The 26330-nt window shown below is 36.7% G+C and overlaps 5 protein-coding genes and 2 pseudogenes across 5 annotated transcripts; 3 read left to right on the forward strand and 4 right to left on the reverse strand.

Annotated features, from left to right (window-relative positions):
• Nucleotides 1–2276: 2276 nt before the first annotated feature.
• LOC148917277 (receptor-like protein EIX2) lies at nucleotides 2277–5025 on the reverse strand (annotated as a pseudogene).
• A 3862-nt stretch (nucleotides 5026–8887) lies between these two features.
• LOC148917278 (receptor-like protein EIX2) lies at nucleotides 8888–10871 on the reverse strand. Its single transcript, XM_089052160.1, is given in 3 exon segments — nucleotides 8888–9134; nucleotides 9237–10463; nucleotides 10465–10871. Coding segments are annotated over 2 exon segments (1503 nt in total). The 5' UTR covers nucleotides 10744–10871; the 3' UTR covers nucleotides 8888–9134; nucleotides 9237–9239.
• A 1743-nt stretch (nucleotides 10872–12614) lies between these two features.
• On the forward strand, nucleotides 12615–14510 carry LOC148917279 (putative ripening-related protein 1). Its single transcript, XM_089052397.1, has 2 exons — nucleotides 12615–12638; nucleotides 13604–14510. Exons 1-2 carry the CDS (start codon nucleotides 12615–12617, stop codon nucleotides 14162–14164), a joined length of 585 nt encoding a protein of 194 aa, XP_088908523.1. The 3' UTR covers nucleotides 14165–14510.
• A 1073-nt stretch (nucleotides 14511–15583) lies between these two features.
• LOC103343013 (kiwellin-1-like) lies at nucleotides 15584–16239 on the reverse strand. The gene has a single exon (XM_008246684.2). The coding sequence runs from the start codon at nucleotides 16204–16206 to the stop codon at nucleotides 15643–15645; it is 564 nt and encodes a 187-aa protein (XP_008244906.2). The 5' UTR covers nucleotides 16207–16239; the 3' UTR covers nucleotides 15584–15642.
• A 315-nt stretch (nucleotides 16240–16554) lies between these two features.
• Nucleotides 16555–17620, forward strand: LOC148917280 (putative ripening-related protein 1). Its single transcript, XM_089052162.1, has one exon. The coding sequence runs from the start codon at nucleotides 16723–16725 to the stop codon at nucleotides 17362–17364; it is 642 nt and encodes a 213-aa protein (XP_088908288.1). The 5' UTR covers nucleotides 16555–16722; the 3' UTR covers nucleotides 17365–17620.
• Nucleotides 17621–18389: 769 nt separating this feature from the next.
• Nucleotides 18390–19357, forward strand: LOC103343014 (putative ripening-related protein 1; annotated as a pseudogene).
• Nucleotides 19358–19597: 240 nt separating this feature from the next.
• On the reverse strand, nucleotides 19598–24954 carry LOC103343016 (AT hook motif DNA-binding family protein). The gene is made up of 6 exons (XM_008246686.3): nucleotides 24205–24954; nucleotides 23167–23682; nucleotides 22127–22194; nucleotides 21179–21310; nucleotides 20443–20604; nucleotides 19598–20031 (listed from the first exon to the last, which is right to left on the reverse strand). The coding sequence occupies exons 2-6, from the start codon at nucleotides 23573–23575 to the stop codon at nucleotides 19801–19803; spliced, it is 1002 nt and encodes a 333-aa protein (XP_008244908.1). The 5' UTR covers nucleotides 23576–23682; nucleotides 24205–24954; the 3' UTR covers nucleotides 19598–19800.
• Nucleotides 24955–26330: the final 1376 nt, after the last annotated feature.

Below are 26330 nucleotides of genomic sequence, written 5' to 3' on the forward strand. Positions count from 1 at the left end.
GATCCCAACTAAATTAATCCCACCAAGGTCCAAATGTTGTAAATAGTGTAACTCAATCAGGTTAGGACTAATCATCTTACCTTGCAAAGAATACAGTCCATGAAGATCAACTTGAATAACATGGCCCGTCCATCTGGTGGCCACAAGAAACTCTCACCCATCTGCAACAATCTTGTTTTTGGGCTTCTGAACCCCATGAAGAGAGGAGATCGGACTTATCCACCAGGCCACGTTTGAATGCAAGGAGTGCTTGCCTTTCCCTCTCTATGCATCTCCCAGTCACATTAGTATCCCTGTGACTATGGTCCACCTCTCCTCCTTGGGCGTACTGTAGCAAAAGCAGAGCAAATGCAAGAAAGAGTTTCAAGCACCTTTCGTGGCCCTGCATGTTAATATATTCAAATGCAAGATCAACACGATCCAATTGTTTGGGGTATAATTATTGATATATGGTTGTCACGGTGCTTCTCCATATATACAGGGGGGAAAAGAAAGTCTTTGCGAGCTTGAATATTGTGCAAATTTTGTCATATGCTGCAAGTCTGCAACCCTCTATTCCTATATTGGAGAAAAGTTTTGAGTGTGCTAAATTGCGCAACTTTTTCAATGATGCATTAATGGCAGCACATTCTTGACTATTGAGTTTCAAATTATTAGATAGTACCTACTCAAATTTTGCCCCAAAATTTCTTTTTGGTTTTTTCCACGCAACTATTGACTTAGACTTGATATGGTGATTTGTCTTCCAACACGTACCAAACTATTTAAGAATGACTTGATTTGTATTTAAGAATGGTGATTTGTCTTTTTCAATATAAGAAGTTCATTAATTTTGAGATTAATGGACAAGAAGACTTGTGGAAATTAATTTGTATACAGAAAGAATGAATGTGTGATTAGTGGACAAGATTTTGAGTCGTAAAAATAAGAAGTGACCCACTAGCTGAAGATTTAGGCACAATTGTTACTCGCGAAAACCCCAAATGCCAAAAACGAAGATAGACAGTCTAAAAACGACAGAGTGTATATAAATTTAATAAAACTGAATAAAATGGTTGAATAATTTAGTATGTAATTAAACTTCCTCCATTCATTGTGTGATAAAATCACTTTTGTTACCTAAGGAGTGTCGGTCCAAGTCCTATTAATAACGGGCTTTTTTGGCCCTAAAGAATGAATGGGCTTTTTTTTCATTCACAGTGCATGAATGTATATATTTATGGCTTTTGCTCGATTGATTAAAATACACTATAACTGAAATTAATAAATCAATGGGAGAAGTCCGAATCAATTAAAAATAATACAAAATCATATCTATTCCTCAATTAACCAAAAGCCACTGCTGGCTGGCGAGTGGTATCTGCTCTCTCTCTCTCTCTCTCTCTCTCTCTCTCTCTCTGTGCTTCTTTGTTCCTCCTTTCCGATTTAAAAGCACTTTTGACTCGACATTAGTGAACATCAAGAGCTGGGGACAATTTATCTTACCAAATTCAATTCCGGGGCTTTTTAAATGGACCTGTTAATCTGTTTAGTTTAACATGTTTTTTAATATATTATTTTAAAAGTTTTAAAAGCTTAAACGTCATTTGGGCTCTATTTTTGCTACCGTGCCCAGTTAAATGTCTATTTGGGCTCTAATGTGGCCCAGACCAAGCACTTCTGAGAAGGAAGGCCCAGAAATGGGTTAAGGAATCATGCGGAAAACATCAATTTTAGAATCTCAGGTTGTCGGAGAACATCAGAAATTAACCAAATCAATCAAATCAATACAACAGTAAATTAAATTGATAATACTATTTGGTTGGTGATAGAGTCCTGCAGATATTTGTGCAAGACACGTAACAAATCATTACTATGATTAAAAAAAAAAAACTAAGTTCAAGTTTGACAACAAAACTATGGGATGGGAGAAAAGAAAAGAGAAAATTAATTGGCTTTAAGTAGTAAATGATATGATTTAAAATACTCTACAGAAAAGAACATTCATGGCAAACAATTGTTTCAAGTTCTTACAAATCATTTACCACTACATAATTGCTTACAAACAAAGACACAGTAACAAATCTTTATTAAGGAAATTCCCACTACATAATCCAAAACTTGAAACTTCTGCAAATATTTAACTGCTTCCATGGCAACTATATGCATTCTTCAAGTCTACTGAAGCTGCAAGTAAACAAGAAGAATTCATAACTGGCCTCCATAAGTTTTGAAAGGACAGTTAATAACTTAATTATTATGTCAAAACAGAAGAATTCATGTACTTACAGCTTATCTATTAAGCATATCCTTTAGTTGCCGCTTGATCAAAGCTACTCACACATAAAGCCAATCATTTAAACCATTCACGAACTTGAAGTATGCGTATCTCCATGACCTCTTGAATATCAAAGTGCCGCAAACTCCCCAAAATCCAGCCTGCAAATCCAAGCCCCATACTAATGTAAAATCCCAGTGTTATAAGCTCATCCTTATCATCCTCTTGATTGCTCAAGTCTGTATGCACATTTTGATCAGCACACATCTTTTTAAGTGGAGGTCCACAGAGTTGAGGATTTCCAGCATAAACAGAGGTATCAAAGCTTTGAGCTGAGTCCCGATTGGAATTTCACCAGATAAGTTGTTAAATGACAAGTCCAAGAAACTGAGACGATCGATCCCGTGAAAGGTTTTTTGGAATTCTTACTTTTATATGGTTTCTTGACAAATCAAGGGCATCCAGTGACTGCAAGTTTTCAATCTTTGGAGTTATTTGACATGCTAATTGGTTTCCCGACAGGTTTAAAAAAACCAACCCAACAAGATGAGTGATTTCACTTGGAATCTCCCCTGTTAATCTATTTCTTGACAGATCAATTCTCTTCACAAGCCCCAAAGTGTTTTTGTATGAGTACATTCTTCCTTTCCATATGGATGTTGCATCATCCTCATAGAGAATTGTATAAAATGAATTTTCCAACCAATGTGTGATATTCAGACGTGAGTGTCCTATCTGAGCCAGAGTAGTCAGATTGTTGAGGCATTTAGGTATGCTTCCAGATATGTTGTTCATAGAGAAATCCAAAATTTGAATGTGTGTTAGATGCATATTTGTGAGGGCAAGCTTCCATTGAAGTGATTAGATGAAAGCATCAGGATAACCAAATTCTTTAAATTAACCCCTAACCATTCAGGTATTGGTCCGGATAATTTATTATTCCCAACATCCATGACTACTAAACTTGTGCAATGCTTCAACGACGAAGGCAATTGTCCAACAAATCAATTGCTTCTTAATTTGAGTGTTTCAATCCAAAATACAGAGCCTATTGTTGTAGGAATTTTCCCGGATAAAGCATTGTAACTCAAATCTAGCATGACTAGATTTGTCAAATGTGTCCGAGCAATCTGGAACTTGTCTAGAAACATTGTTGCTTGAGAGGTTAAGAAACGTTAAACCAATAGTTGCACTTGAACACAAGAACGAAATTGACCCTAAAAGTTTATTGATAAGAGAGATCCAGATATGAGGCTTTTGATAGAACTGAGGGGATTGGACCTTCCAATTGGTTCGAACTTAGATGTAGCATATGGGAATATGAAAATTCCAATGTCAAATTTGAAAATGTACCTCTAATATGGTTGCTTGTGAGATTCATAAATGTCACATGACGACATAAACTCCAAAACCAACTTGGAAGGATGTTGGAAATTTCAGCATCAGAAATATCAAGGTATGAGAATTTTTTCTGAGTTTGAAGCCATTTTGAAAATCTGGACCCATCTTGCAAGACCCCAAATTTATGTAGTCCAGTTGGAAAGGAGGAATCCAATTATCCAAACTCTGTAATTTGGAGAGTTTTGAGAAATGAATTCCTGAAATTACTCCGCTTAATTGATTGTTATTAAGACACAAGAGTTCCAAAGATGAAAGCTTTGTAAGATCAGGTAACGACCTGCAAGATAATTCCAAGAGAGATCCAAGATATCCAATAAGTTTTGAGCACATGTAGAGAGTAATGTTTGAACAAATTTAGAATGTTGTCCACTCAGAATATTGCTTGAGAGATCCAATGATTGCAAACTACATAAGCTGGCAAAAGAATGTGCCAGAGAGCTCAAGATGTGCCAGAGAGCTCATGTTTCCAAAAACATCAAGAATTGAACCGGCTAGAAGGTTCTGAGAGAGGTCAAGATAAACAAGGCTAATATTATAGTTGGACAACCATAGAAATATTGAAGAAGTACTCAAATCGTTGATAGAAAGTTCAACACTAGCAAGAGATTTAGAAGAGTTTACGTAAGAAAGAGTGGAAAGAATTAGAGAAAGAAGATCACATCCCCATAGTGTCAAGCTTGTTAATTCAGGAAGCTTATTAACGGCTTCCATCCAATTGAAAACATTGCTGAGATTTGCAGAACTCAAGTCGAAATATCTTAACGACGAAAGAAGAAGAAGCCATTCTAGATTTTCTACATTTGTAAAGTAATTAGCACTCAAGTCCGGATACACCAAGTTCGTAAGATTTCCGACCTGACTTGGAAACTTGCCTCCAAAATTAGTCCAAGACAGATCAAGGTATCTTAAATTGACTAGAGAACCAATGAAATCTGGAAATGAGCTCCCATTGAAATCAATATATCCAAGGTCCAAATGTTTTAAATGTTGCAACTCAATCAGTTTAGGACTAATCATCTTACCTTGCAAAGAAAACACTTCAACTCCTCCATGAAGATCAACTTGAATAACATGGCTCGTCTGGTTGCTACAAGAGACTGCTCTCCATCTGCAACAATCTTATTTTTGGGCTTCTGAACCCCATGAAGAGAGGAGATCAGACTTAATCCACCAGGCCACGTTTGAATGCAAGGAATGCTTGCCTTTCTCTCTCTATGCACCTTATGGTCACGTTAGTATCCCTCTGACTGTGGTCCACCTCTTCTCCTCCTTGGGTGTATTGTAGCAAAAGCAGAGCAAAAGCAAGAAAGAGTTTCAAGCACCTTCCATGGCCTTGCATGTTAATAGATTCAAATGCAAGATCAACAAGACCCAATTGTTTATTGATATATGGTTGTCTTCGTGCTTCTCCATATATATAAGGGGAAAAAAGAAAATCTTTATGAGCTTGAATAGTATGCAAATTTTGTCATATGCTGCAAGTCTGCAACCCTCTATTCTTATATTGGAGAAAAGTTTCGAGTGTGCTAAATTGAACCCAACTTTTTCTATGATGCATTAATGGCAGCAAAATCTTGACAAATGAGTTTCAAATTATTAGATAGTACCTACTGGAATGTTGCCCCAAAATTTCTTATTTTTCTTCCCACACAACTATCGACTTAGACTTGAGATGGTGATTTGCCTTCCAACAAGCACCAAAACTATTTAAGAATGACTTGATTTGTATTTAAGAATTCAAATCTCGACTCTACTTCACTTGACTTGAGATGGTGATTCTACTCCATCTCAAGTCACTTTTGTGCATAAATAATTTGTGAGAATAAACTTATACAAAAAAAAACATTATCAAACCACTTCACTTATCTAGTGGGTAAGGTTAATTTAATGTAACATTTATAACCTCGACCACTTTTTTTTAATTGACAATACAATTAAGTATCGCCAATACAGCATTTGTACTTGAAAATTCCATTATTAAGGAAAAAGTGCCCCATTAACCAAAACATTTCACAATGACTTATATATTTCTTAAGCAAACTTTACGTGGTGACATAATTTTTATGGCTATGTTTCATAATTTTTTTCCTTCTTAATCAATTGCTAGTGTAAGTATTAGTTTGACCTTAAAAACTTGGACTGTTTAATTCCACAGAAGCACATCTTTGATAATTCGGAGTGCAAATAATAATCTTCTCCCACAACTTAGTATGAAAGATCAAGTCCAATAATATGACCAATTTGGTTGCTACAAGAGACTCCTATCCAGCTGCAACAATCTTGTTTTTGGGCTTCTGAACCCCATGAAGAGAGGAAATCGAACTTATCCACCAAGCCACGTTTGAATGCAAGGAGTGCTTGCCATACCCTCTCTATGCACCTTATGGTCACGTTAGTGTATCTCTGACTGTGGTCCAATATCTCTTCTCCTTGGGCGTATTGTAGCAAAGGCAGCGTAAATGTAAGAAAGAGTTTCAAGCACCTTCCATGACCCTGCATGTTAATAGATTCAAATGCAAGATCAACACGATCCAATTGTTTAGGGTTTAATTATTGATATATGGTTGTCACGGTGCTTCTCCATATATTGTACAGGGGGGGAAAAGAAAGTCTTCACGAGCTTGAATAGTATACGCAAATTTTGTCATATGCTGCAAGTCTGCAACCCTCTATTCCTATATTGGAGAAAAGTTTTGAGTGTGCTAAATTGCCCAACTTTTTCAATGATGCATTAATGGCAGCACATTCTTGACTATTGAGTTTCAAATTATTAGATAGTACCTACTCAAATTTTGCCCCAAAATTTCTTTTTGGTTTTTTCCACGCAACTATTGACTTAGACTTGATATGGTGATTTGTCTTCCAACACACACCAAACTATTTAAGAATGACTTAATTTGTATTTAAAATGCAAGTCTTGACTCTACTTCACTTGACTTGAGATGGTGATTCTACTTCAAGTCAATTTTGTGCATAAATAATTTGTGAGAATAAACTTATACAAAAACCATTATCCAACCACTTCACTTATCTAGTGGGTAAGGTTAATTTAATGTAAAATTTATAACCTCTACCACTTTTTTAATTTAATTATGATTTTGACGCTTTGCATAATTGGGGAGGCTTTATTTTTAAAAGATTCAGGCCATTAGGCCAAATCCGTTGCGTTTATGGAGTATATAATGCATATTGTGCGTAGAAAATGATACGCTGAATAGTGATTAGCATCAAATGCTTCGCCAAATTGGTTCAGGTACTGAAAGAACGTTTAAAGCTGCAGTTAAGTTGCTATTAACATGTCATTTCATTTGGCTTTTAGCGTTTAATTATGATTTAGTAACTGAATGAATCATGCATGGAATTATAAATTTGGAAGACAGAATATTGATTGAATTATATATGCATAAAGTTAATTTGGTAAAAGCTAGAATTCAATTCATATAGGCAGCCTTTGTTTTTCTTCTGGTCTGGAAATGAATTTCAATGAAGTGGGGAACTTAATTAACATCTTTTTTAATATATTATCCTTCTTTTGCACTTTCCTCCTCGAATCCAAACTCCATCAGTGGGGTTTTCAATAGGACAGCCACAAATGTTGGATCACCAAGGTCCACATATAAAGCTAAAGTGATCGGTGCAACGACAGGACTCGAAATCAAAGTTAATCCAAGCATTCTATCGCTCTCATCTCTAGGACAGAAGCTATCCTTTCAGGTCACGGGTGCTTCTCTGGTGTGGGATGATGGTACTTTCCAAGTCAGGAGCCCCATTGTAGTCTATGCTATATATTATTAACTGGTGCATGGATCATGTAATCCTGTATTGATGTAAGGATATGAAAAAGCAAATTGCACTACTGAGGATCAAATGCGACATCTCTAATATGTAATATATCTATCGATTATGAGTGATGAGACTTCACTATGATGCAGAAACTTGAAATGTATCTTTTATTTTATTGTACTTGTTTGGAGTGATCCCACGTTGTTGTTCTTGTTTTTGTTTTTTTTAGGACATTTCCTATTGAGAGGGGCGATAACATATTAAGCTCATACATACTACATAGATGCTAGGACTAACTCAGGACCTTTTTAAAGAAGCGTTTGCTCCAAATCACTACATTGGTGGATCATTTGTTGTTCTTTTTTATGCTTAAATAATCTATTTCAAAATTGAGATTGAGATATTGAATAATGAATGAGTTAATTCATTAGTTTTTCTTTTCGAAATGAATAATCTAATTCAAAATTGAGATTCAAGATGGCAAAAGTAAACAAGTGTCGTTCTCCCCCAGCGGAAGAAGCACGAAAGATGGCTGGTGAGGATGGTGTTGTGTCTGTTAAGCAGCTCCACACAACAAGGTCATGGGACTTCATTGGGATTGTATGAAAAATGATTCCAACAATTTTTTTTTTTTTTTCAGCTAAACCCATGAGTGCCAATCTTAATTCTGATGCCGAATTTGCATACGGAGCTGGCCAGATAAACCCTATCAGGGCTCCATATTCCTGGTTTGGTATATGATGCCACGGAAACAGATTACATCAAATTTTTGTGTACACCACCAAATTGTTGCAGATGATAACAAAAAACAATAACAGCCAATGCTCATCAGAATCTAACGATGGAAATGTACTCAGTTATCACCTAAACCAACCATCCTTTATGATTTCTAACCAGCATCCAAATCAATCCATTAGGGGGTTTTCAATAGTACTGTCATCAATGTTGGGTCACCAACATCCACATATGAAGCTAAAGTTATCGGTGCACCAAAAGCACTTGAAATCAAAGTTAATCCAAACGTTCTTTCTTTCACATCTCTTGGGCAGAAGCTATCTTTTTCAGTCACAGTAAATGGGTCAATTGAGAAATCCAAGCGTTCAAGCGTTCTTTCGTTCACATCTCTATGAAGTCAGCAAAAGTGCTTTTGCTTTGTTAGTGAAAGTTGAGCTGGGATGCACTGAGTAGCATCATATAGCTGGAATGAATGAGATCAATTAATGTATATATTTATGGCTTTTGTTTGGTTGATTAAAATAACAATATAGCTGGAATTAATACATAATGGAAAGTTCGAATCAATTGTTCTTAAAAGTAATTAAAAATAATACAAAATCATATTTATTCCTACTAAGCACTCCAAATTAACTCATAATCTTCTGTAGATATTTGTGCAAGACACAGTAACAAATCATTACTATGAACTATGGGATGGGAGAAAAGAAAAGAGAAAATTAATTGGCTTTCAGTAGTAAATGATATGATTTAAAATACTCTACAGAAAAGAACATTCATGGCAAACAATTGTTTCAAGTTCTTACAAATCATTTACCACTAAATAATTGCTAACAAACAAGACACAGTGACAAATCTTTATTAAGGAAATTCCCACTACATAATCCAAAACTTGAAACTTCTGCAAATATTTAATTGCTTCCATGGCAACTATATGCACTCTTCAAGTCTACTGAAGCTGCAAGTAAACAAGAAGAATTCATAACTTGCCTCCATAAGTTTTGAAAGGACAGTTAATAACTTAATTATGATGTAAAAACAGAAGAATTCAGGTACTTACAGCTTATCTACTAAGCATATCCTTTAGTTGCCACTTGATCGAAGCTACTTGCACATAAAGCCAATCATTTAAACCATTTACGAACTCGAAGTATGCGTATCTCCATGACCTCTTGAATATCAAAGTGCCGCAAACTCCCCAAAATCCAGCTGCAAACCCAAGCTCCATACTGATGTAAAATCCCAGTGTTATAAGCTCATCCTCATCATCCTCTTGATTGCTCAAGTCAGTTTGCACATTTTGATCAGCACATGTCTTTTTAAGTGGAGGTCCACAAAGTTGAGGATTTCCAGCATAAACAGAGGGATCAAAGCCTTGGAGCTGAGTTCCGATGGGAATTTTGCCAGACAAATTATTAAATGACAAGTCCAAGACACTAAGACAATCGATCCGCGAAAGGCTTGTTGGAATTCTTCCTTCTATATGGTTTCTTGACAAATCAAGGGCGTCCAGTGACTGCAAGTTTCCAATCTCTGGAGTGATTTGACCTGTTAATTGGTTTCCCGATAGGTTTAAAGAAACCAATCCAACAAGATGAGTGATTTCACTTGGAATCTCCCCTGTTAATCTATTGCTTGACAAATCAATTCTCTTCACCAGTCCCAATGTGTTTTTGTATGAGTACATTCTTCCCTTCCACATGAATGTTGCATCCTCCTCATATACAGCACTAATTGAACTATTATTACTATTTATGTAAACAAAATGTGAGATGTTCAAACTTGGATTTCCTTTCTGAGCTAGAGTAGTCAGATTGTTGAGGCATTTGGGTATGCTTCTAGAGATACTGTTTATAGATAAATCCAAAATTTGAATGTGTGTTAGATCGCATAATTGTGAGGGCAGGCTTCCATTGAAGTGATTGGACGAAAGCATCCGGATAACCAAATCCTTTAAGCTAACCCCTAACCATTTAGGTATTGGTCCGGATAATTTTTTATCCCCAACATCAATGACTTTTAAATGTGTGCAATTCTTCAATGACGAAGGAAATTGTCCCACAAATCTATTGCTTCTTAATTTGAGCGTTTCAATCCAAAATACAGAGCCTATTGTTGTAGGAATATTCCCGGACAAAGCATTGTAACTCAAATCAAGCATGACTAGATTTTTCAAATATGTCAAGCAATCTGGAATTTGTCCAGAAACATTGTTGTTTGAGAGGTCAAGAAAGTCTAAAAACATAGCTGCACTTGAACACAAGAACGAAATTGACCCTGCAAAGTTTATTATAAGAGAGATCCAGATTTAAGGTTTTTGATAGAAATGAGGGGATTGGACCTTCCAATTGATTCGAACTCAGATGCACTGTAGGGAAATACGAAAATTCAAATGTCAAATTTGCCAATGTACCTCCAATTTGGTTTCTTGCGAGATTCATAAATGTCACATTACGACATAAACTCCAAAACCAACTTGGAAGGATGTCGGAAATATTAGCATCAGAAATATCAAGGAATGAGAATTTTTTCTGAGTTCGAAGCCATTTTGGAAAATCTGGACCCATCTTGCAAGACCCCAAATTTATGTAGTCCAGTTGGAAAGGAGGAATCCAATCAGCATGGATGTCTAAAACTAGCGAGTTAGAAGATAGATCCAAACTCTGTAATTTGGATAGTTTTGAGAAATGAATTCCTGAAATTACTCCGCTTAATTGATTGTTATTAAGATACAAGACTTCCAAAGATGAAAGCTTTGTAAGATCGGGTAATGACCCTGCAAGATGATTCCAAGAGAGATCCAAAATCTCCAATCCAACGGCATCCAATATTTTTGTAATAAAAAATCTGAAAAAGGAAGTACCCCCCATTTGGATTCAAATAAAAATACTAGAAAATCAAATTCCCACCAAATCAAAATATGAAAAATCGGTTTTAGTGCAAAATACGATTTAGGCTAAAAATGATGGCTCATTAAGTCAATATATACTTCATATTAAAATCTCATAAAATCAAGTTTTCTTATTTGATATGTAAGGAATAAAAGCCGCCAAAAATTATCTTGAGAAAATGATTATTCCGAAAAACCATTTTTCATACTTAGTCAATATTGCACCTCCGCTAAAAAAATTCCGGGTCCGCCAGTGTCTATAAATACCAACCAATACTCTTCACTTTTAACACCAAATCCTTATACTTTTTTTTTTTCTATAAATACCAACCGATACAACTAATAAAATAAATAAAATAAAATCTTATCCGAACATATTATCTGATAAAATAAAATCTTGCATTTCATTTCTTAGTTTGCTTGCCTTTCATTTCATTGTATTTTTTTGTTTTGTTTTAATAATTAGTGGTCATTCATTGGTTGCTACAAGAGATTCCTATCCATATGCAACAGTCTTGTTTTTGGGCTTCTGAACCCCATGAAGAGAGGAGATCGGACTCATCCACCAGGCCACGTTTGAATGCAAGGAGTGCTTGCCTTTCCCTCTCTATGCTGACTGTGGTCCACCTCTCCTCCTTGGGCGTACTGTAGCAAAAGCAGAGCAAATGCAAGAAAGAGTTTTAAGCACCTTCCGTGGCCCTGCATATTAATAGATTCAAGTGCAAGATCAACAAGATCCAATTGTTTAGGGTATAATTATTGATATATGGTAAAAGAAAGAAAGTCTTTACGAGCTTGAATGGTATGCATGTAATTAGTTGAAGCCCGGTGTAAGCTAACACAAAGCAACATGCTATCATACAAGACAAAATCATAAAAGCGGAGTAAAATATCACATGTCAAAGTTAATGTAAAATTAATGCTGTGGAATTCATATAAGAACATCGCACTTTTATTTTCTATTTTTTATTTTTTATTTTTGTGTGTGTTCCTGCACAGAAACTTTATTGAATTAGGAAATTAATTCGTTTTCTCGGTTTCATTTCATAGAAACATTTTATGAAAATAATTTCTAAGGACATTACTCGACGAGACCCGTATTATGATAATTTCTATTCTTATATTGGAGAAAAGTTTTGAGAGTGTGCTAAATTGGACCCAACTTTTTCAATGATGCTTTAATGGGAGAAAATTCTTGATGAATAAGTTTCAAATTATTAGATAGTACCTACTCGAATTTTGCCCCAGTGTTTCTTATTTTTCTTCCCACACAACTATTGACTTGTACTTGAGATGGTGATTTGACTTCCAACATACACCAAACTATTTTATGACTCCAACTAACTTTATAGCTTCCACCACTTTTTTTAAATCAACAATACAATTAATTATCGTAATACTACATTTTGTGCAGTTTTGTTTTTGAACTGTGACATAAGATTTGTACTTGAAATTTCCATTAGGGCCTGTTTGGATGAGGGACATGGACAAGAAATGAAGGAAAAGTACCCCCTTAACTTTTGATATTTCTTAACCAAACTTTCTGCGATGACTTGTACATTTCTTAATAGTGTAAGTATTATTTTTTTTTGAGTCAAAAGGCGCGATGTCTCTACACCCAATGGGTGTTTTGGTCTTCAACTATGAAGTAGCCTACCCTCTCAATCACAAGCTAATAGGGTAAGTATTAGCTTGACCTTGAAAGCTTGGACTGTTTAATTCCACAAAAAGCACATCTTTGATAATTCGGATTTCTTTTAATGTGCCAATACATATGTGCGCTTTGTCAAATTTTTACCAAAAGCAAATTTTTCAAAAGTGAATTATCTTTTTGAGTGAACAATACGACTAAGAGTGTGGGATATTGCAAAAAATGAGCATGTATTAATTTTGGCACATCCTTTCAATAATATATATTAGAACAGACATCCTTTCAACTTGAGATGTGATTCTTTCCTTCAAATGCTTATTCATCATCTTTGTAACGTGTTTGAGATATTCACACAGACAGATAGGAAACCAAAATAGAGCCATAATTTATACAAGACATGATAATAAAAAGACCACGAATCATCTGCCCCTGCTACAAATTAAGTTAGACACTAATTTTCACAATGCAATTAAGTGGTTAGATATTGACTTGACTTAAGTAATTGAATAAATTTTGGAATTCTCAATTAGTTTGGATCACACTATATCAATATTCAATTGACTTGAAAGATAAAAACAAGGGCTTTTCATATGTAAGTAAGCCCATAAACAGGGCCCTAAATATAAATACTAATAAAAAAAACATCTACAATACTCAAATCTTAGGAAAAAACTTATTTCACTTTTTTTTTTCTCCAAACTAAGGAGGGACCAAGTATACCATATAAGCCTTTATTTTAAAAAAAACCTAAAAATTACAATACTGCCATCATAATTTTATTTTCCCTAAAAATTATACTGCAAGGATAGTAATGGTATTTCACACATCATTCAAAATAAATAAATAAAATATAGTACAACTAGTTTTTTTTTCCTTCATTTTATAGGTTTTATGTATAAATTTTGTCCTCCTAGTCATTCTCCTTTCAACAATTTGTTTGGTGACTGGAGCTCAACAATGTCATCCAAGCGGCAGAATTAGAGGAAGGAAGGCCCCTGCTGGACAATGCAACCAGGAGAATGACTCTGATTGCTGTGTCGCCTGCAAAATGTACCCAACCTATACATGTTCACCGCCATTGTACGGGAGCACCAAGGCCTACCTCACCCCACTCTTAACAGTTTTTGAGGCAGGTGGTGATGGCGGCGGTCCATCAGAATGTGACAACAAATACCACAATGACAACACACCAGTTGTGGCATTGTCCACTGGATGGTACAACAATGGAGGAAGGTGCCGTAACAACATCACAATTAGCGCTAACTGGCGCAGCGTGGTGGCCATGGTGGTGGGTGAGTGTGACTCTACTGAGGGATGTGATGCAGACCATGACTACCAACCTCCTTGTCCTAACAACATTGTTGATGCTTCAAAGGCCGTCTGGAAAGCCTTGGGTGTGCCTGAGGACAACTGGGGTGGCTTAGATATCACATGGTCCGACGCTTAGTTATATTAGTGTGATCTGTCTAGCTAGCTTGTTGCTTTCTGTTTATGTATATGTCATGCGTTCTATTATATAGAACATACTAGATAGACCTTGTATAATCATATTTTGTTTAATAAAATGTTTTAGATTTCTAATGAAAATGCATGACATATACATAGACAGAAAGCAACAAGGTTTCAGAAAACAACTTGTCATTTTCTTTTGGCATTTCCAGTATTCAAGTAGCTTGTCCTATACAAGGGTGCATTTTAATAACAGATTGTCTCACTAAACACCCTGTTTACAGAAGTTGTTTATATGCAAGGTTTCAGAATATAATGAAGCACTGATGAAAACTGTTCGAAAAATGGGCCTAGGCGGCCGCCTAGGCGCTAGGGGGGAGGACACCACCGCGATCTCACCCTAATCATCAAGGGTGGGGCCAGGGAGTTAGGCTGCTCTTGGACGGGCGTTTTGCGGTTGAGGGGCCGACTTGGCGCGGTTGAAGAGCGTAGGAGGCAGCGCCGCGTAAGAGGCCCTGAGGCGGTGCTGGGAAGAAGAAAATATTAGACCTAATTTTTCACTTAACTGACGGGTTAGGCTTTGTAAAATGGACTTAAACATTGTATTAAAATGGGCCCGCTTTTAAACATAACAAAATGGGCCTATATTGAAAAAAGTAAACCTTTTTTTAATTTTTTATATCAAGGTTGCAGAAAAATACAAAAGTAAAAGTCAGATAATATCAAGGTTCTAAAATGTTAAAGATTTCTTTTATATATCCTTTTATTTTGCATGATTTTGGCATAAATTTATAATTTAAGAATTGTAATACAAAATAATTATATTAAAAAAGGGGGTTAATGACCTAAATGGTCCCCCAACTATCGCGCGATTATCATTTTGGTCCATCAACTAAAATTTTCAATTCAAACGTCCTTAAACTTTTTATAATGTATCAAAATCGTTCTTCCGTCAAAGTCATGTATTATTCCTTTAAATCGAGGACAAAACCGTATTTTTAGGTGACTATATTTAACGGAATAATACACAGACTTTGACGGAAGACGATTTTGGTGCATTATAAAAAGTTTAAGGACGTTTGAATTGAAAATTTTAGTTGATGGACCAAAATGATAATTTCGCGATAGTTGGGGGACTATTTAGGTCATTAACCTTAAAAAAGGGCTAGGAGGTTGTTTAGGCCACGATTATTCCTCTGGGCGCTAGACCCCGGCATGCCTCTCGCCGCCTATTGCCTAGCGATTTTTCAGACATTGGAAATGACGGATGGTTTATGATTTTAATAGTGTTTTAGCGAATCGACAGTGTTCTTTACCTTTAATTAATTCAAGTAGCTTGTTAGTCATTCGTGAATGAAAATTTGAAAATGAGGGTATGAACTATATATATTTTTCATTGTATTAAAATTCACCCCTTTTGATATCAACATAAGAGTAATACAAATAAAGACTACTTGTTTACATTATATATAATTTTTAAGCATCAGCCCAAGTAATATCCATATATCCCCAGTCATTTTTCGGAACTCGCAGTGCTTCCCAAACTGCTCTTGAGGCATCAACAATATTGTCAGCACATGGAGGCTGATAATCATGGACTTCATCGCATCCCATCGTCGAATCGCATTCATCGACAACCATTGCCACCACACTCCTCCCATTAGCACTTATAGTAATGTTGTTGAGGCACCTGGATTTTCTGTTGAACCAGCCGGTTGATAGTGCCACAATTGGTCTGTCATCAGAGTGATATTTCTTGTCACATTCAGATGGACCGCCGCCATCCCCTCCCTTCTCAAAGCTGTTGAGGGTTAGAACTGCCTTGGTGTGGCTAGACACTTGGGGTGAGCACTTGTAAGTTGTGTAGATCTTGCCTTTAAAGCAACAATCGGAGTCGTCCTCCGTGTTGCATTTTCCATGAGGAGGTTTCTTCCCTATGATTTTGCCACTAGGCCTGCAAACTTGAGCTTCAACCTCTAAACAATTTAAAGCAAGAACAAACAGTATAGTAAGAGACACTAATAAGATTGTATTCTTCATGCTCTCTTCTTGAATAGCTTGATCCTCTTTCAATTTTTGATGCACAATTAGGAGGAATATTGGGATATTTATATAGGGAAGGGTTCCTGAAACAATATAAGCTTAAGTACTTGGAGCCAACGATAGCTTGCATTACAGTGTTCAAACAATGGTACCATATTAACAGTCATGAAGGCAGGCATCGCTGCGTCACTGTCACGGTCTGATTTGGTGCTGTTAGATCGATTATTATAAAGATAATTTATGAAAAAATGGACATTGTACATGGAACATATAATAGTCTCTTTGTGTTTGTCTTTTGGGAATTCATACTGTCACTTTCTGTATGTTCCATTGGGGAGTTTAATCCAAATCATCTTTAATCAATTAAGCCTGTGACGCTTAGCATAATTTCAGGATGATTTATTTTTAAATTGATTCAGGCAAATAGGATATGTCCGTTACGTTGATGGAGAAGATTTGTTGAATTTTGATTGTTCTTTAGGCACTGGGACTTGCTATATATACCACCCTCAAATGCTTTCATTCATCAAACACATCCTACACAAGAGCACACAAGTAGAGACAGAGAGAAACAGAGGGAAAATGAAGAGCTTAGCAATTTTCTCAAAAGGCTCCATTGGCTTACTGGTAATTCTCCTTGCAACAATTTGCTTGGTGACTGAAGCTCAGCAATGCCGACCAAGTGGCAGAATTAGAGGAAGGAAGGCCCCTGCTGGACAATGCAACCAGGAGAATGACTCTGACTGCTGTGTCGCCGGCAAAATGTACCCAACCTACACTTGTTCACCGCCATTGTCTGGGAGCACCAAAGCCTACCTCACTCTTAACAGTTTCGAGGCAGGTGGTGATGGCGGCGGTCCATCAGAATGTGACAACAAATACCACAATGACAACACACCAGTTGTGGCATTGTCCACTGGATGGTACAACAATGGAGGAAGGTGCCATAACAACATCACAATTAGCGCTAATGGGCGCAGCGTGGTGGCCATGGTGGTGGATGAGTGTGACTCTACTGAGGGATGTGATGCTGACCATGACTACCAACCTCCTTGTCCTAACAACATTGTTGATGCTTCAAAGGCTGTCTGGAAAGCCTTGGGTGTGCCTGAGGACAACTGGGGTGGCTTAGATATCACATGGTCCGATGCTTAGTTGCATTTTAGTACCGTATCTCTAATAGTTTAATTTGCGTTTTGTTGTCAATGTCGGTGGAATGTTGTGTTCTATAACATGTTATGTACACTATGAAAACATCCTAGTTTTAAATTATTTTGTTTAAATATGGACTTTCTTTCTGTTTTAGTTTTGTTGCCAAACTAGTCTCCCCGATCTGGATTTCTAACTTAGAAATGCAGTACATGTGACAATAAGATGGAGGTCAACCCTTCAAAACCTCTATTTTGCTTAATCTATTACACTAGTATTCATATAAATTGCTTGTTGTACAAGGGCTTGAATGCTTCACCAGTTTGTAACAAAAAAAAAAAAAAAAAAAATTTTTTTTTTTTTTTTTAAAAATAAAAAACAAACAAACAAACAAATAAAGATGAAGAGATGGGTGTGTTTTTTTTTTCTTTACAAGAGATGGTTTAAGTTTTATATATATTGTTGATTCTTTCTTTGAAAGCTTAAATTTTTAAGGTTAGTGATTGTCTAACATGGTATCGGAACCTTTCTTAAAAAGTGATCGTGAGTTTGAAACTGGTCCTTTTTGGAAACGTTGATGTGGATGCCAATGTCATTTGACAGGATGCCAATGCCATTTGACCAAGAAAAGAAACCATGCGTTCCCCTATAAGGCAAAAGTTGCCTCATTTTGAATAAGCAAAAAGAATAGTCAATTAATTCAAAACTCAAAAGTGAGCAAACACGATCAAGTTCAAGTTTGCCATCAACGATTTTAACCATGAATCTTAACGGTGGATAATGATATATTAGGCCCAAAACCCTCCAATTTTCATGGTTGGGCATTTAGTTTTGAGAGTCATCTAAAAACAACTGACACAAGCAAAGGTTGTGCACAATAAGATGGACCACTAATTCAAGATTTATAGGATTTGTGACCACACATCCACTATGCCAACTATAGAGGGAAGTGCACAAAAACCAACCACGCACTGGCCACATTCCCTATGACTTTTTATTATTTATAGCCCAAATATCATTTTTATAAAAACCTTTCAAATATATATATAGAAAAAACCCACTTACGTGCATTAGATTATTAACCAAGCAAGGAAAGCAACCAAGACATGGATATTCTTGCACTGTATATGATATACCTAACAAAGATTTTGACCCTTAGCTTTGTTTAGGTGGGAGGATTCATTTTAAAAATTAATCAAGCCATTAGGCCATGGCCCTTAAATGAAGAGCTGGAGAGAAACACAAGTAGAGATGGAGAGAAACACGCAGAAAATGAAGAGCTCAGCAATTTTTCCAAGAGGCTCCACTGTCCTACTAGTCATTCTCCTTTCAACAATTTGCTTGGCCACAGAAGCTCAGCAATGCCGTCCAAGCGGCAGAATTAGAGGAAGGCAGCCTCCTCCTGGACAGTGCAACCAGGAGAACGACTCTGAATGCTGTGTAGAAGGCAAAATGTACCCAACCTACTGATGCTCGCCCCCATTGTCCCGGCATACCAAGGCCTACCTCACTCTCAACAGCTTTGAGGCAGGCGGAGATGGGGGCGGTCCATGGAATGTGACAACAAATACCACAATGACAGCAACCGAGTTGTGGCTTTGTCCACTGGATGGTACAACAATGGAGGAAGGTGCCATAACCACATCAGAATTAATGGTAACGGGCGCAGTGTGGTGGCCATGGTGGTGGATGAGTGTGACTCTATGGAGGGATGTGATGTGGATCATGATTATCAACCTCCATGTCCAAACAACATTGTTGATGCCTCAAAGGCTGTTTGGGAAGCATTGGGTGTGCCTCGAGACCAATGGGGTGGCTTAGATATCACATGGTCTGATGCTTAGTTACATTAGTGTCTGTTGCTTGATGTCTTTTTATGGTGGAATGTGTTCTTAGCAGTTCTTTAATGTATTCTAGCTATATTGAATCTTCTGTTAATGTAACACGGACTTTTTGTCTACGCATGGTGTGCATGCCTCTGTTTTCAACCCTGTTTCTTTTTGTTTTCCTAGAACGACAAAGCATGATAAGTGTCGGGAAAAGTGGCTTGATCTTTCCTCTGTCGGTGGCCGAAATTGTAGAAAACACATGAAAAGGTCGGAAGGTGAATTGGGGAAATGAAAAAGAAACTAGAGGAAGTCTATAACATAACAAGTCACATGGTCCAACAAGAGAAATTTTCAAACCAAAAATATCTAAAGATGAAAGTGAATTGAAACCATGAATGGTACAAGAATGCTAAATTTCAAACTAAATTTTGAATAAACTAGAGAAATATGAGTACATCCCCAATGTCTACCATGGATAAATGAAGTTAGAATTATCGAAGGCCAGAATCAGCTGGCTTCTGTTTTCCATCATCGATGCTTCAATGAAGAATAGGTTCGACCAGCCATGAATGAAACTGAAATGTACATACAACGCCCATGTAAATAAAACAAGTCACCCTCGCATTAAATCAATGTCAACATGAGTGTTACGAATGTCCAACGGCCGTGATGCCTGCCATGCCGCCAATGAAGCGCTTTGAGAAAGACTTTGATCTGGTGAAATGCTATTTAGCGCAACTGAATTGTCGACTGTCTGATGGTCCAAGTCTGTGGCACCTTCTACAGCTTCCCTTTTCTTGCTCTTCGTCTTTGAGCTACCCCATAGGAAGCTACCTACTATCACCTGGCATCAACCATCGTGTGTTTCAGCCTCAAAATTAACAAAGAATGAGAGGGGAAGAAAAACAACGATAACTCCTTTATGGCATTCGCTAAGCTACTGTAGCATTTAGATGACTGCAATGGTGCTCTTTTGGTTCAATTTGTGACATAATGAAATGAAATGATGATTGAATTTAATTTACCGCAACTAAATAGCCAAAAATTATCCTGGCATGTTTCTGTTCTGTTGAACTCATCACCTCGCTACTCTATGGTGCCATTTATGGTAACGGTTACAATATTTGTAAAGAAAACAGCACCAGTCCCTTAAAACTTTCCATGTTGAAAAGATCAACTAGCAATTCATAGGAATGAAAACAATTTACTGAGTGAACACAATGATTGAAGGTCAAAGCAATGAAGAAGTTATTACCTGAACAGGGCTTGCTGCAATAAGCATCCCCCCTACGCCTCCACCAATGACACGACCATCAGGACTAGCAAGGGAGACACTCAGACCGCCAGTTCGGTTCCGGGAGCCACCACTTTCAGTGAGCAAGTAAGAGCCTGACAGACATATTATCTCAAACCGTCCCTAAAGAAGTTACAATCCAAAAGACAAGAAACTGTTTATTATCAGAAAATAGAAAAATAAGATTCAAAGAAGATAAAAGGAATTGATATTACTAGAACAATACATATAAAAAATTGAACTGTCAAAGTTTTTAACTGAAAGAAAACAGAAGGAAAAATGAAAAGGAACATACATAAAAGTGTATCAGTGTGTGTATGCATGCACACACATGTTTGTGCATGAACGATTTCAGGACAAAATTACCACAAACATAACACAGATGCTAATTTTGAATTATTTTCCTAGCAACATATAGTTTTTTAGCAGAAATTTATGATGACTAACAAAAATGAGAATGCCTTTCATATTTGCCTTGCATATAAGACAAGCTTCAACCAACCTTTCATGACAAGGCTCTGGAGTTGATGAGCCCAGTTTCCCGGCATCACCTCATAACCATAAACATTACAATATACAAGAACATTTAGCCTATAATGACTCTTGAACCTTCACAAGGGATTAAAAAATTTATTACTCATCTACTACACACAGCCCATAACTGAGCTAGAAGTGGAATATGATAAAGTGTTCACACCTCATATGTGACTGTACCACCAGAAGTTGAGGGCTGACGAAGTGTCACGGTAGAGACAGCACCATTGGCTGACAAGATACACAGAGCTCTTGGCCCCTGCTGTGAAAACGACATTATTTTTGTTGCAATGTCCTACAAAAAAAGATAAGCAGATTCAAGACAAAAGAAACTGCTTAAATACATCAACTATTTAAAAAGATACTGTACCACCTAATGTTTTTAGTAATAAAAAAAAAAATCAAACTTTAAAAAGAAATATGTATACAAAATGATAGGATTGAATGCAAAAATTTGATTGCCAATATAGCAGTAATAACAGAAAAATTATCACACCAGTTAATATGAAGAACCTCAATGTTTATTCCTTTTCCCATCAGATTTTGCATTGATTTCATTTTAAGTAATGATCATCATTACTTTGGCAGTTCGTGGTGCTCCTTCGAAACTTTGCTTGTCTTATACTATATACAAGCCAACCCACATCAAAATCATGGCCACCTCAAAACTACCAAACTCAAACTGACTCGAAAGCTTGGCTCATTTGGGTAAAATGTATTCTTTAATGTAATTATTATGTATAATATCTATACCTCTACATAATTACATATAAATAATAATATAAAAAGTACTATGTCAACATAAACAAATATATTGACATCTATATAACAAATGAGCCGGCACATGACTCATGAATCAGGCCTCATCAAGCTCAGGTGTCTGAGCTACTCAATTCGATTGCAGACCTAATCAGAATCTATTCCACGTATGAAAGGTTACAACACAAAGTGAAAGAAATAAATAAAAACTAGCATATAAATGGCATCCAGCTGCCTGCCCTATGACACCATATCTTGGCCACCTTAGTTTATCAACAGAGAACTATTCATGGCAAAAGAATTGTAAGTGCTTGCATATAGGAATATATATTGATGAGATAATATGACGTACTTCTCCCATTGCAATGGTGATAATATGAGGAGTAAAACCCATCCCAGCCGAACCAGACAGCAATTCACCTAGCAAAACAATCAACCATTTGCAACATCATTCCCATACCAACAGGTGCCAATGCAGGGCAAGAAGCATATATTTAAACTACGTATGTCATATGAATGCCCTTATAACCAATCTACCCCACATGGAAGAATGCTGCTCTTACAGACAACTAAATAGTAAAATGTAGCTGTTATGTTTAGTATAGACAATCCACATCGAAATTTGTGAAGCTGAAATCAAAAGCATAAAAACATTGTAAAAAGAGGTGCTAATGTAGGAAGCATGGTTCAAAGTTATATTGAATATGTAATTAGATAACCACTAATTCATTGGCTTCCTGCTTATTATTTAGCATCTTTGATGGGTTCACAGTAAGGATTAAGCTACCAAGGACATAAATTCGCAATTTTTTTTGCAGCATCAAATGCTGCAACTTCTCTCTGGATTGCTAAGAAATTTGTATTTCATGGCGTTTCTAACCATTGCTGTGTCTACCTGTATATGATCCAAAAAATTTCAAAATTTCTGTCCAACCCTGTAAATTCCTTTTATTGAAAATGTAGCAACTACATAATTCCACATTTTAGTGCCCTTGCAGGGTTCCATTCACCTCACAGTTTACCCTTAATTCTGTTTCAGCCCTAGAGTATCATGTCTACTATATTTTGCGATTTTGTTGAGATAGTGTACATCAAACGAGTCAGAATGTCAGTGTATTTACTTCTGCTAATGAGCATTCCAGTTATAGGCAGATTTGAACTAGCAACTAATCCCAGAGAGTGCACAACTAAAGCAGATCATATGAGAATGTAAACAGATGCACTATACTCTAACAAAAGTCTCTGAGGTTTCTCTTAACTCAAAACCCACACCATAAAATTAAAAATTCCTTCAACAAGCTATCACCAGAATTAGCAAACAACTACAAGTCACCCATTAATCAATGTCAATGTCAACACCATACAGAAACTGAAATTGCTAATGAAACTTACCAAGAGATGCTAACTGCTGCTTCTTCCCAGACCCTGGTGGCCGCCCTCTACCTCGCTTTGGTGTTGATGTTACCATCCCGGGATTAGCAGATGATGAAGGAGACAATGCCAATGAAACAGTCCCATCAGGTCCATATTTCCGAGGTCTTCCTCTTTTCCTTTTCACAGGTTCACCTGGTGGCAGCATAGATGGTGCACCCACATTGACACCATGAGGTGTAATAGCTGAAGAAGGCTCTATCGGTAATGTTGAACCAATGTTACCGCCCCCAAGATTGGATTGAAATGCTGTGTTTGGATTAGATAAGGGATGAATGCCTTGTGATCCATGTAAACCAGACTGTGTTAGTCCTCTTGATGTAAAGTAAGAGGCTGACCCTGATAATGCCATAGGGTCCCTCCGATCCATGCATTTATTCAGCTATCTTTCAAAAGAAACTCTGACCCCAACCTTGCAACCCAATGCAAAATGTCTCCTCCTGCTCTAACATTCACTACTCGGTACAAAGACAAGCTCTACAGAGAAGCACAAAATTCAGAAGAATGTGACACAATTTGCAAATACTAGACAAGAATCCTTCAGGAAATTGAATGTAGACTCTGCTTTTAAACTCGAATATCTACAACAAAAAAGTCTTATGAAATAGTAATAAGCATTTTTAGATTGAAAAGTTCTCCTTCTAGGCAAATACATTGTTTAAAGAACTGCAACATTTTACATGTGTTCGAGAATGGAGCATAACAAAATCCATATCTTGATACCAAAGTTCACAGATGAAGCTTTTCAAAACTATATATGAAATTAAAAACTAAGAGAAACAGAAGGAACTTCGTAGACCTTCGGATGCTAAAGAAAGAACTATGAAAAGCAAAAGCAAAAACAAAATTATGCAAAATACTAAAGGGAACAGAATTAGAGCAAAAGGCAAAACTTTTAGCAACCAAGAAAGCAAGAGAAAAAGAAGTTCAAAGTTCAAAGGCTAATAATATTAATAAGTTAGAGAAAAGACAAAGACGGAAGCTACTTTTACAGCTTACCAAACCAAGGGAAACAACAAAAAGGCTTCATGCCGAAGGCAAAGAACAGAGAGACTGAAACAGGTCCACTGTCACCAACCCATTATAAAGCCTTTGACACCAAGCATCTTCAAAGGCAACCCCATAACCATATACACACAAAGCTCAACTCTTCAAGTTCAACCTTCAACACCACCCCTCTCCAAAAACTTACAGTAAAAGAAAAAAGACCACAAATTTAAGTCAATGCCAATATATATGCCACAACAAACTCAAACCCAGTTCTTGTTTAGCACCACAAAGTGTGAGGAAGCAAAAGATAACCCAAGAAGTAAACAGGCAAAAAAGACACAGTCAAAGTGGCATTTTTCAAACAGGTTAAAGGTCAGACTGTTTTGCACTCTCTCTGTGCTTCTCTAGGTCTATGACTAAGAAAAGGGAAGGAACTTTGAATGTGTAGGAGAGAGAGACAGAGAGGAAAAGAGAGAGATTTTTTAAAGGGCATTAAAGGTCGAACAGTTTTTTGGGAAATGCACAAAGGAGGAGGTCATTTGGCGTGTGAAAGAGAGCGGTATTTACTACTGGGTTTAGCACAAGTCCTTATCTGAATGCATTTCTCTAGGATGAAGTTTACTCTCTGAGAAAAAGCTGCTTATCTTTCTCTCTCTCGTGTTTGTGACAGAAGTGGAAGTGGGTGATGATCCTTGCTTTGCTTTGCTTTCCTTTCCCTTATTGGACTATTCATGGGATAGAGTTTGAGAAGCAAACAAAAACTTGACAGAAAAAGCACTTCTTCTTTGGATAATACCAATATTTTATTTATTTTTTTCCTACATTGATAGATTTTCCTTTTTTCTTATTATATTTATAAGGATTTTCTTTAAAATTAATTTTGGATATGTATAACCCTTCGAGGTTGGGTATGTTAAGGAACTCTATCCTACGCGCAGATAAGGGCGTGCAATACATGTGCCTTAGCCTATGTTGTATTGTATCCTATGGAGATATCTATATGAAGTTATACACCACCCGTTAATTAGGTGTGCGACTCGAGTCGGGTCAACCCAAATATGCCCGAGTTCAACCCGACTTTTTAATACGGGTAGGTAGATTGGAATTAGGTAAACTCCCGTTCAAACTTAACTCCACCTTAGTTTGATCATTTTTAAATATTATTAACACATGAAAATATAACAAATAATTTGATATTTAAGTTAAACACTCATAAAATTTATTTAATGAATATCGACAATTAACACTCATAAAGTTTGTTAATAACTTGCAAATGATGGTTTCTTCTCTCTTAATTTGGATCTCATTGTCACATCTCGTCGAAATTAATCTAATTAAATTGATTTCTCAATAAATCGATTACAGTCAGTTGACGTTTTGAATGATCCATCATCAACCTTTAAAGATGATTCACTGATGATGAAAATTCAATTGCTAAGTTTAACTAGAATCCAAATTGAACAGCACCCAACACAACCCTGTTGTGAATGGAATATAACATAGTTGTATACATTGGGGGATTAGAGATGGCTCTCCTCCCCTCTTAAATAATGGACCAATGCATGTCAAACTTACATGTCTACACACATATTCTATCCACTATCCATTATGACAGGCTACGCATCTCTGAAGAGCGTGGGAGGCATCAAAGGAGCAAGTAGCCGTTGTCATTCAAAGGTGACCCTACTGAAAATGGGTTTGGGCCCCTCGGAAGAGGGTGACTTGGTATGCATGTGAGTCTATCCGAGTGTATGTATGACTTGTCTCTCTCCCCCCACCACTTTCCAGGCCCTACATATTAAACTTTAGAAAAATATCTACAATTACAAGAGCACTGATATTCTCACCTGCCTGTAGGAGCTGTAGCTATAAAGTCTAACTTTAGAACTTATATGAGTACTTGTCTCATATTGTCTGTTGAATACAGGGTCTGAGCAAAATGCAAGTGTATGTTAATCAACCCTAAGGCTTCTCAAGTTATTGTAGATGCAACATTTGGTATAACATTTGTATACTTTTTAATTCCCGATTGATTAACACGGTCAATCTAAGAGACGTCAAATGAATCGTAAATCGAACTTAAAACTCTCTCTGTCAATGTGAACCAAATGTTCTTTGAGCTATCAAACATTAAT

The sequence above is a fragment of the Prunus mume genome, linkage group LG5, assembly GCF_029339155.1.
Source record: "Prunus mume cultivar Tortuosa linkage group LG5, ASM2933915v1, whole genome shotgun sequence".
NCBI lineage: Eukaryota > Viridiplantae > Streptophyta > Magnoliopsida > Rosales > Rosaceae > Prunus > Prunus mume.

Coding starts and splice junctions, on each gene's coding strand:
- LOC103343016 (XM_008246686.3), bottom strand. CDS start 23,575: ATGGATCGGAGGGACCCTATGGCATTATCAGGGTCAGCCTCTTACTTT. Junction 22,195..23,166: donor GCAGCAGTTAGCATCTCTTG/GTAAGTTTCATT, acceptor TTGTTTTGCTAG/GTGAATTGCTGTCTGGTTCG. Junction 20,032..20,442: donor TTGCAGCAAGCCCTGTTCAG/GTAATAACTTCT, acceptor GGTTGATGCCAG/GTGATAGTAGGTAGCTTCCT.
- LOC103343013 (XM_008246684.2), bottom strand. CDS start 16,206: ATGAAGAATACAATCTTATTAGTGTCTCTTACTATACTGTTTGTTCTT.
- LOC148917279 (XM_089052397.1), top strand. CDS start 12,615: ATGACTTGTACATTTCTTAATAGT. Junction 12,639..13,603: donor CTTGTACATTTCTTAATAGT/GTAAGTATTATT, acceptor TTCATTTTATAG/GTTTTATGTATAAATTTTGT.
- LOC148917280 (XM_089052162.1), top strand. CDS start 16,723: ATGCTTTCATTCATCAAACACATCCTACACAAGAGCACACAAGTAGAG.